Here is a 12,500-nt window from a genome sequence, read left to right on the forward strand (position 1 = left end):
TTGCAAATGTGCGAGTGCTTGTAGGCCAGCTGCTCCCTCTCTCTCCTAGACATCCATCTATCAGCAAGGCAGGCTTAACTGTGAATAGTCAGCAGCACTAACAGGCCGAACAGCAACGTTTACCGCACGCATTAAGGTCTTGACAGTCCTCACTGTGCAACTATGTTATATATTCCAGTCCCGAGTGTGCCGTAATAATAGCATAACAGCACGCAATGACCCCACCAAAATCTTCACACACACACACACACACACACACACACTGACACACGCATGCACACACACATATGCACATAAACACATAAACACACACACACACACACACACACACACACACACTTAACCTACACTTACAGCAAACCTATAAAGCTGCTCATAATGTTTGCTTCATTCACACTTTTCCACACATTTTCTGTTTCCTTTGATGTTTTATTCTGGACGGCCATGACAGTCATGCTTCACTTTCCGATGCTCATCGTCCAACATCCCTAGCAGCGCTCCAGCTGGGTCACAGGACCTCTTCCCTCTGTGAAAAAAAAGCCTGGCAAGTCCTTATAAAATAAATAAAGGCACCTGAAGGAGCATTGCCTATTTTGGACAAGAAAACAAGAGAATAAAAAACAATCCTGGTCTCCACTGCCCCAGATGCCAAGATGCACAAGGGTCGGAAACACACATAGACGAGCTGACCTGTCCCCACAAAGGCCTCCTCCAGGCCTCACATGCACCGCCTCCGTCTGGGTATCAGCAGTAAGCAGCGGTGGTGACGCAGGTAGCTGAATAAACACCGGTGTATAAACGTGTGAGCCATGACTGCTCATCGCATGGAGACGGATTTCTGTTTACCCATCACATCCTTTGCTACTCTCTCCCTCTCCCTCTCTCTCTCTCTCTCTCTCTCTCTCTCTCTGTCTCTCTCTCTCTCTGTGTCACAGACACACACACACACACACACACACACACACACACACACACACACACACACACACACACACACACACACTCTCTCTCTTTCTCTCTCACCTCTCGCACAGACATACACACTCTCCTCTCTCTCTCTCTGTCTCAGTCAGTGTCCTTCTCCATCTATCAAATTCTATATCAAACTAAAATTTTAAGTGGTTTCATCAGTATGACTGCAGTGGTTGTAGTGTAGTGAAGAAGATAACGAGAAGGAAAGTGCGAAGATTAAAAATGCTTTCACCTTATGTTCTGGTAGGGTGTGAAATACGGCAATGAGCAGCTCACTAAACTGAGATTTGTGTTGAAGTCCACAAAAAACTATGTTCACTGCAACCTCTGCAATACAGGAGTAAATGCAGCTCTTCTCAGCCTTTACCACCTTACAAGTATCAGTTTCTTTTGTACTCTCTATCCCTCCATATCTCACTTTGCATCTCCTCTCTCTATGTCATCATCCTTTCTTGGTCGTTTTAATGATCTCTTTCCTACTCCCTCTCTCAGAGTGCATCATGCATAGGGCCAGTTCAGTGCCACTGTGGGCTCTGACGGAAAGAGCGCTCTGCCCAGACTGTTCTGTACGGTGGCCCAGTGGAGGCTTCAGGAAGCCTGGCCGAGAGACGTGCAGGGCGGCTGCCTGAGCGTGACCAGGTCGGGGCGCAGAGGGGAAATGTCTGCGTGCGCGAGCTCCGCTAGCAGCCAACCTTCTAACACAGCCCCATTCATTCACAAACAGCACAGCCAAACCCCCCCCCCAAACACACCCCACCCAGCCCCCCCCCTGGCTCAGCCCCTCTCACCACACCCCAAGCACCGATAAAACCGTCACATGAAAACAGCACGTCACCAACACATTACGTCACGCAATACACCATGTGTTTGTCCAGAGCTGGGGACAGATGCATGTATTACGGCATGTACACTTCACACACCCCACACCCACCTCCCCATGTCTCAGAGGGCCTTTGTCTCAAACACACACAGCACAAAGCACTTCCAGTTGTCTGTTCCAATCCAGCTCATGTTCATCCACCGCCACTCCCTTTGAGTATTTCCTCTTCCTCAAGTCAGACACTTCCTCCTCCGAGGGTGTCAGTATACCTCTGTTTCCTCTCAGAAAACCGTCACCTCATACTGTCATTTCTTTACAATGACATACATACATCCATCTGCTAAAAACCCAGTATGCGATATGTCTGCTAGTTCTAGCTGAGCTTTACATACTATAGCATCTATGGACCTCTGCCATGGATATGATGTATGTCCCCCACAGCAGACAGTGTTTGAGTGTATGTGGTGAATAAACCAGCCACAGACAGAGCATTTGTTTGAGGCCGAGCCCTAGCTTCCTGGGCAGGACCCCTGTCCAAGGCCCGGCTTCCTCAGACAGCCCCATTCATGTCAGGGTGAAAACATTAGTCTAAACCCAGACCTGACGTACAGAAAGACAAACACAAGGCATATTAACCCAAGCGTGCTCCCGATGACATCACCGATGGTGCAGTTGATAACTGGGGATTCTATAAGGGAGCCATTGTTCACCCCCTCTCCTCTCTCTCTGAATTTCTGCTCATTAGACACAAACAATGATAATGATTATACATGCTGATTTCAGTTAGTGTCATGAAAGATTTAGGATTAAAAAAATATAAAGCCTTCATTAAACGATTCAATTAAATGAGCTCAGTTTAATCCCCCCTCAACCAGTGAGGACAGTACATATAGGACAGTGCATATACTTTTCGTAAAGAGTAGAGTACTATCTTGTGCTTATGTTATTTCTCACTTTAGTAAGGCCTTGTGTATCGGGAACACAGTGGACACCAGATGTGGCTGTAACAGAGTCCAGCTAAAAATAGAACTCATAAAGCCAGGAGGGAGAGAGAGATAGAGAGAGAGAGAGAGACAGAGAGAGACAGAGAGAGAGAGAGAGAAAGAGAGAGAGACTCAGGAGAAAGCTAAAAGGAGAGAGAGAGAAACAGAGCCTAGAACAATAGGCAGAGGAGGAAGCCCGTGGGAGGTTACCTCACTTCCCCTTCGTGCCCACAGCCACAAGCAAACACACACACACACACACACACACACACACACACACACACACACACATATACACACAGATAGACACACACAAACACACATACACCTCCTCTCTCCTTCTTAATGAAATCATCGATCCAGCCTTCAGCCTGTGGGCCTGAATGAGCTCTGACCAGCCCAGGGGTGTCTGAGACGGGCAGCCAAGCAAGGGCATCACTAAAACACATCTACTCTTGAATATACACACACACACACACACACACAGATACAAAAATATCTCTTACACACACAAATACACACCCACACAAACACACATACACACACATAGACACACACACATAAAAGCAAACATCTCCATGAAATTCCCTCAACCAAGCTACGTGATACCTGCAACTGACACTAATATTGGCGAGATGGCTTAGTACACTGACAAATGTTAGGTCCTTGCTCATGCATAATCATTCAAATAACAGTTAATTTGACATCAATTACAATTAGGCTATGATTTACTTTAGATTAGATTGGATATTAGATTCACATGGTCAATTTCAAATTCGTTTAAAGGAAGGGTTGCAATTAGCCACGTGGTTAAGTGCTAAAGACAGACGAGACAACTAGGGACGTATTCAGAGTGCAGCAGCATGAAACACATCTTACAGACATGCGATTCTGTTCCACAAAGTTTGATGGCCTCCAAAACACACAACCACTCTGAGGCATGCACCGACATACAAAGATACACACACACACACACACACACACACACACACACACATACACACAGTAATCAATGCCCTCTTTACATGCGAGGACAAACACACACCAATTCACACACACACATACACACAGTGAGCAATGCCCTCTTTACATGCACAGACAAACACACGCAAACTCACACATACACACACACACATACACACACAGTAAGCAATGCCCTTTTCACATGCACAGACAAACTCACACACACACACACACACACACAGAGTTGTCATGGGCTCGGGCTCGTGAGAATCCGCCCCTGCAGCGAGGCGCGCGGAGGCAGCGGCCCTTTTGTCTGGCGGCCGCGTCCTCCTGGCCTGATGTGGGAGAGAGCTCAATGGGGTCTGATGTCATGGCCGACTACACTGAGGGTCTTGTTGCCACGGCACCGGGATGGGGAGTGGGGGGTGGGCCGCTTCCACTCTCGGGGAGCCACTGGGGCCGAATAAAGGGCCCACTGTGCTCCGACGCACAGACCCGTCCATGCAGAGAGCAAAACCACACACCCGGTGCACAAACGGCCCCTGCCATATGTCACATATATGCGCGGAAAACATGGCGGTAATGAATTTAGTCAGCAAAAACCATCTCGCAAATATTTGGAAGGGGGAAGGTTTTAATTATTTCAGCGTGCTTCAGGCAGGGGAATTACCACACAGTGCGGAACTCTGGGGCACATATAATCAGCTCCTGTGATGCTGGAGACAGAGCCGCTTTAATTATCGTGAGATTAGAAAGGCGACGTGTGTTTGATGTGAATAAATACTGTAGTCTGAATAAGAGTGAAAGGGAGACGTGAGTGCTGGTGTTAGTGGGGCTTTGTCTCCAGTGGCATTTACACCAGGCAGACAGGGCGGCAGTGACTTAAGACTTAACAGTGAGTTAAGATCAGTGCATTGTGCAGCAGGCACACAGAACTGTGCACACACAGACACAAACACACACACACACAGACACACACACACACACACACACACACACACACACACACACACACACACACACACACACACACACACAGATTAAAACCCACACACAAACACACATACACCCACACACACACACACACACACACACACACACACACATACACAGACACAGACACAGACACGGGCAGAGACACATGCATACCTACATGAAGGGAACTCTTTTGGCAGAGTGAATAGTGTGCTCTAATGTATAGCATTGAGGAGGTGAATGGACATGCTCTGTCACAGATATTAAAAGTTAGATGTGCATTTAATTAATTTTTGTAACCTAAAGCATAGGTAAATTACATGCCAATCACAGCACTACTGACATGTTATTAGGATTGCAGTAGAAATGCATTATTCTGCTCTCTTCTTGAACTCATCTCATGTCATTTCGTTCATAATCAATTCGTAACACGTTACACTTCTACACAGATTTTAACACCTCAGAAGCTAAATACATGTACACACATATCTCAGTGAGTAAATGGCTGAAAAAATACTAAGTCAATATCTTTTTTTGCTAAATATATTTTTTGCTTTGTCCCTTTCTTTATTTAGTATCATGGAGCTGTTTGGAGAAAATACTATCTGTGAAAAAGACTGATAGGGAGAGAGCAAGATATTAGAATCAGAATCAGAATCAGAATCAGAATCAGAATCAGAATTAGACACACACAGCGATCAAGGAAAATGACAAGAGGTCCAGATGAAAATCAGAAGGAGATATAGACCAACAGAGGGAGAAAGACAGACAAGGGCAGAGGCAAAAAGACAGATGGAGAGAGAGAAAAAAGCGAGAGAACAGACAGCATGCAGCATTGCCTGGATATGAAGTCATGCTCTGAGCTAATGAACTCGTAAATCAGGTGTGGAAGAGTGCAGAGGCAGCTGCCTGCAGCACTGTCATTTTGGGATGATTAATATGATAATGTGCTACTCTACAAACAGATCTGCCAGGCCAGCCAGGGAAACAGAAATGGGGGAGAAGGGGTAAGGAGTGAACAAGTAAACAAGCAAAACGTGGATAAAGAAAAATAGAGAACAACAGTGACGTGGGGATGGAGAGATAAAGAGAAGCACGGGTAAATATGGCCAACAGAAAGGAAGTAGCAGTCTGGCTTTCATGTGGCCCCATGCAGTAAGCCCAAACCCAGTAACATGCCATGGATGTGTTGATCCTTCAAACTACCTCCCACCCGACTAAAAATGAAATGAGTACACACACACACACTCACACTCGTACGCACACACACACACACATATACACACACTCACGATTGCATGCGAGCACAAACACACGCACACACATTGGAAATATAAAATGACTATTTATTGCTTTAACAAGATGAAAGATGGAGTTGCTTTGACCTCTGTCAAAGGGTGCTGTCAACACATAGCGCTGCAGAGAAGAAAGAACATCCAGTTCTCAGTGTTAAACCTCGGAGTAGATTGCCTCCAGCTCAACAAACCATTAACAAGAAGAAGATAACCCATTCACCACACTTCTTCCCTGGAGCCTTTTCCACTGAACAAATATATATAGTGCCTGTCTACAGTTCCTGTCTAGAAGACCCTATACAGCCACAGCTATTGGCAGACCCAAAATTGTATTTCTATTTCAGTTGTCCAAAACATACATATTTCAAACATGAATATTTTTGTCGATATGCCTAAATATTTTAATTAAAAATAAACACCGTAAGTGTGTTACTCTAGTGACTAAGGGCCAGGGAGAGTGAGTAAGTAGAAAAGTGCCTCCTGGGAGAAAACATCTATCTACACCCCACATAGGGTGCAGTGAAAGCAGGGAGATTAAGACTAATTCTCTCACTCTCGTTCTCTATCCCTGTGTCATTCTCTCTCTCCCTCTCTCTCTCTCTCTCCCTAAGTGCCGGTTAATTCTGAGTGCTCCTACTCCTGCGGCTGGTTGTCACGGTGAGGTGGTGAGCTCACTTAAATCCACACCGACACACCCGACACATCTGAGCCCTAGCCCTGGTGTGATCAGTGAACAGAGTGATCTATTTAAAAACTCTCGAAAACACGTATTTATACATTAATGCTACAAGACACATTCACGGGTCATGAGATTGCTGATAGGTTAAAACCAGAAGGTTTATGATGCCTAGTTTGCCCGTGGCACTAACCGGAGGGCAGAAACTGACAGTGATACAGAGGGATACAGAGGAAGGAATGAATAGAGGATAAAGAATTAAGAATGCACATAAACTGTGGATTGAGCCGGCAGTAGCAAATATTGGAGAACCAAGCTACAATCCAGCTATATGAACAGCAATCAGCTAATGATCTCTTCTGTAGAAACCCATTATTCCAGAGTCAGAGAGGTTTTTTTTCTGTCTTAATAACCTCCTTGCCTGTAGGATGCCTGAGGGCACACTTGAACAGGCAGACGGGGACTATGATTATGAGAAGGTCCATGGGGGGGTACAAAAGGGGGCAAGACTCCATCAGTGTGGCTGTGATCCCCCATCTCTACCCCCACCCCCCCCCCCCACCCCCCCTTGCCCTCCGTGTCACATCAACATTATTCTCTGAGGCCTGATTTGACTGGATGAGTCAGCCATTCCCCTGTTCAGCTCAGTTCAGCTCAGACCAGCAGAGGCCAGCCTGGACACACCACAGCCAGGCCTCTGTGGACCAGGGAACATCCCTTAACATAACCCCTGTCACTCAACCTAAACATAGAGCACCGGCCTTCATCAGGATAAGGCCACCGCAGCGGGCATTCTATTACTATTTACGCTGTAAGTAATACATGAGCCTGGCCTGAGCCTTGAACTGCACCTTGATTTTTTTTTATCTTACAAAGTTCACCAAACAGTTGTTTTTCATCTCAGCGCCGTTGTCAGTAATGCCATAGTTGATGAGAGGTTTAAATACCTGAAGGATTTACCCTCCAGGCCTCTGTCATGTGTGAGACATTCTGTTCTGCAGAGAGGACTGCGCAAGGAGCGAAGGTACCTGTAAGTGATTTGTTATGATGTGCAGTGACAAGTGAAGCTAATGTCAGCTGTATTTTACATGCTCATACTGACAGACGAACAGGAAGGGAGGGAGGCGCCGGTGCACCTCACGGCCATGCGGTGGGCTCTTTGGAGTGGAACTATGAGGGACCCGCGGCAAGCTCTAGTTCTGTGCAGTGAGATCAATATATGCTCCGAGACAAGATAAAGTAGACACAGTTTTGCTGACAAGTGTGTTTACTGCTTAGAATTTTCGGAGTTGATCTAAGACGTTAAACACACACATAAGCACATTCACACACAGAGACACAGGCATAGACACACACAAACATACCCACACACACACACACACACACACACATACACACACACAGACACACACACACACACACACACACACACACACACACACACACAGACACACACACACGCACACATACACACACACACACACACACACACACACACATACACACACACACACACACACACACACACACACACACACACACACAAACACACACACACACACACACACACACACACACACACACACTGAGGCTGAAAACATCTCCACAGGGGTGCTGTTGTTGGACAGACTAGCAGAGACCCCTTGTGCTCAGACTGCCTACAAAAGTGATTACATAAAACCATTACCACAGACACACAGTGTAATCCTCTCCCTCTCTCTCTCTCTCTCTCTCTCTCTCTCACACACACACACACACACACACACACACACAGTAATTCTGAGCAAACAGCTACATAATGCCTCTACCGGAGTGCAGGCGAAGAAGCACTTTGTTCCTTAAGACAACACACACACACACACACACACACACACATACACACATACACACACACACTATACAGAAACACCCCAAAAGGCTGCTTCACTAAATAAATAAACAGAAAAACAAAGGGGCTAGAATGTGATTTGTGGCCTGCAGTCAACCCTCTCAGACATTCCACTGCAGGGTTACATCACTGACCAGGAAACACACCACAGTCACAGGCAGACTTCTGCTGATCTGGTCTGAAGCTAAAGCTCCTCTACCAGTACATTCCCTTTACCCTGTGTTCTTAGAATGAGTGCACATTTGCACAGTGAGCACAGCAACAGAGCAGCACAGCCACTACATTCCATCTCATCATCACAGCATAGGAATTTGCCATTGTTTTTGCTATTGTCTTTGATTAGGCATTTGGATTGGATTTGATTGGATTGGATCTGACGCAAGTGGAATTGCTTTTGGATTAGGCATCTGAGCTGTGTGTAGTCACAAAGTAAGACATCCTGTAATCATGGCCCAGTGTTGTAATTAATGAGGATTCTACAGCTACATATTTGTGCTTGGCTACTTTTTATCCTAATTCAGTCAGCAAAACAGGACATGTTGCCTTTGTCAGCCCCTGACATGTTTATAGCAAAGGTTTTGCATCAGGGCACAACATTATGAACACCACTGCCCCCTGCTGGTGATATCGATAATAGAGCACACTATGAAAGGGAAAAGTTCTGAAATGCTCACAAATCCTTTGGATAGGCCAGTCAGTGAGAGTCAAATGTGACCAAAGCTTTTACTTAACATATGATTCTTGGATATAAGACAATTGTAATATGCAGTAGTAGATTTCAAAGCAGAGAGTCACAGGACTTTTTTCCTTTGCACTGAAATAGTCTAACCAAATATTGCTCCCTTGAGAGAGCCCTGCAGGGATAATTACCCAGGGAAATCAGTGTAAAATGAATTTGATTAATAAAACAAATTAATAAATGTTTTATGTATTTGTCCTTCTATAGTAAGTAAGGCTGGGGCTTACCTGTGAGTAAAGACACCTGGCTGAATGTTTGCTCCAGCTTGGACAATAGGATGTAGACAAAGCTGTCTTTGGAGAGCAGACTGGCATCTTTGGTGCTCTGATCATAAACCACCACCTCCTGTGTCCTACACAGGTTCACCTACAAAAACACACACACACATACATAATATCATAAGTTCTCTGTGTGATTGGTATCTAATACTGGGAACACATTAATGGATTAATGGTGTGTGAGTGTGAGTGTGTGTGTGTACGTGTATGTGTACATTTACGTGTATGCAGTGGTGTAGTCCAGGGTATACGCAGGTATACAGAGTATTCACACTTCTCAAAACAGGCCGTTTATCCTGTGCTGTATGGTTGTGCGTATATAAGGACATGCTGTATGTGTGTGTGCGTATATAAGGACATGCCTATGTCCATCTCTAGTGTGTGGTGTGATATTACAGGCATGCACCTGCCAGCTCTTCCTCCTGTTTTCCGCAGTGCTGGCAGGTGGCTGCTCAGCTAAATCACAATGAGGGCTAGGAATCTGAAATATACCTCTTCCATCTCTCTCTCTCTCTCTCTCTCTCTCTCTCTCTCTCTCTCTCTCTATGTGTGTGTGTGTATGTGTGTGTGTGTGTGTCACACGTACACACACACACAAGCAAAACTGCGACTCAATGACGGAATTATCTCAATAAGTAATGATGTAACTATCCCAGAAAACAAAAATAAACTGCGTATACATGGACAAGGGTGTGTCTGAATACATCAGAGAATCAGATAAGAAGAAGAATAAAAAATAAATAGAAACAGACATTTATAATTTATCTCTGAGCATCTATAATGAATTATTGGTAAACAATGCAGTACATTACCAAGGAAAATATTTAAAATTTATTTACAAAGTTGGGATGTTGTATGTATGAAACTGAACATGCAGTGTGCTAGCATTTTCACTGTAATGAGGAGAATCTGTATAATGTGGTGTTCAGATGCATTTGTACTGTAAGTCAGTAGACTATGAGGAGGATCGGTATGGTGTGGTGTTCAGATGCATTTGTACTGTAAGTCAGTAGACTATGAGGAGGATCGGTATGGTGTGGTGTTTGATGCATTTGTACTGTAAGTCAGTAGACTATGAGGAGGATCGGTATGGTGTGGTGTTTGATGCATTTGTACTGTAAGTCAGTAGACTATGAGGAGGATCGGTATGGTGTGGTGTTCAGATGCAGGGTGGTGTGCAGAGAGCAGGGCCATGCGGGAAAGGGCAACAGCAAGAGTTAATACTGCAGCTGAGACGGAGATCAGCACTGCAGCACACTACAGCACTGTTATTCCCTCTGCTCTCTCTCTCTCACTCACACACACACACACACCCACGTACATACACTAACACACACACACACACACACACATACATACACTAGCACACACACACACGCACACACAAACACACACACTGCCCACACACTGCCTAACACACATTAGCTAATGATGCACACACATAACCCCCCCCCTCCCCCCCCCCCCCCCCCCCCCCCACACACACACACACACACACTGCACACTCACACACACTGCAGGAAGCATTTTCATCTGAGATGTAAACACTGCAGCTTACTCAGCAGTATGGTGGGTATGTATACAGGACAGGAGTGGATTCAATGCATATTCACTATACCGTACATCAACACAGAAGAGCATTATACACATTGCAATGTCTATTCCAGGCATTATATGATATTTCAACAAAGCTGCAGATCTGTAAAATGAATTAAGGACAAGAAAACACTGCTTTATTGCTGTCTATGTTTAAAGAAAAATCTGCTAAAGACAGAGTGACGGCATTGGTGTCTCATCCCATTAGTTTCAGTGTAGGGACCTTGCATGTTTGCAAGAAAACAACATGGCCGGTGATTACATGTGCAAGCACGGTGAAATGTTGAAATATACAATTGCTAGAATTATAATAACTAGAATAAATTGAAATTGAAAAATGAGGCATGACTGCAATACGACCCTAATCTCCAAACCTCTACAAGCTGAACTTAATAGGATTAGGCCATTGATTCACGCACCCATAATACATTGAGACCATTGATCTCTTAGTGGTGTAAAATAAAATAAATCTTCCATGAAAAGCCTGTATTTACGCTACTTCATCTTGAGAGCAGGTGCCTGAGGAGTGAGGAAGCCATCCTCCCTGGCTCCAACAGGTCTAAGACTTCACTGAATCTGTTTACCACCTAACCCCCCCCCCCCCCCCGCACCCCACCAGCCCACCACCCCTCTGACATGTCACACCAGCGTTTCCATGGGGCAGAGTGTCACTGGGCAGTTCATCTTCCTTTCTTTCAAAACAGATGGTTGACCTCAGTCAATGACACAAAGATACAGCACCCATGCATACACATACAAACATGCTCTCTCTCTCTATCTATCTCTCTCTCTCACACACAGACACACAGACACACACACACACAGACACACACACACACACACACACACACACACACACACATATTGACTTTAGGCTACAAAAGGATCACCAATGTTTTTGTCAGAGGGGAGGCCTTTCAGAATAACACCTCATTATAGCATACATGTCACAAAGAATTCTGTCTGGTTTCTGAACTTGATCTGGATAGCTGGGAATGATTCATCTTATCTGGCCCAAAACGATAAACGATAAGCCCTATCTCATTAATCTACACAGAATAAAATATAACAGGCTTTGTGTTTTGTATCTGTTTTCTCATGTGGTTCACTTTGAGTTCTCCATGATCCTCCCTCAGGCCAGTGCTATGAGGAGATATGGAGGCTCAGGTGCAGGAGAGCCAGTTAATGACATCCCAGGAGAAGACAATGCTGTGTGCCATTTTAAAACTTTTCAACAGCACCTGTCTATTAGGCCTTCTAAATAATGTGTACTCCTAGTTCTTGCCACCTCCTCTTTAGATATAATAACACATAG

General features: G+C 45.0%; 1 protein-coding gene across 1 annotated transcript in view; it reads right to left on the reverse strand.

Annotated features, from left to right (window-relative positions):
* LOC308368927 (dual specificity protein phosphatase 8-like) overlaps window positions 1–12,500 on the reverse strand; it is a gene marked incomplete at its 5' end in the record, with an annotated part of 40,065 nt that overhangs the window by 25,077 nt on the left and 2,488 nt on the right. The window contains one exon of the mRNA XM_080843223.1: window positions 9,539–9,677. Within this exon, the coding sequence (XP_080699349.1) occupies window positions 9,539–9,677 (139 nt within the window). The remainder of the gene's footprint in view (window positions 1–9,538; window positions 9,678–12,500) is intronic.

The sequence above is a fragment of the Sprattus sprattus genome (genome assembly GCF_963457725.1).
Source record: "Sprattus sprattus genome assembly, chromosome: 8".
Lineage (NCBI taxonomy): Eukaryota > Metazoa > Chordata > Actinopteri > Clupeiformes > Clupeidae > Sprattus > Sprattus sprattus.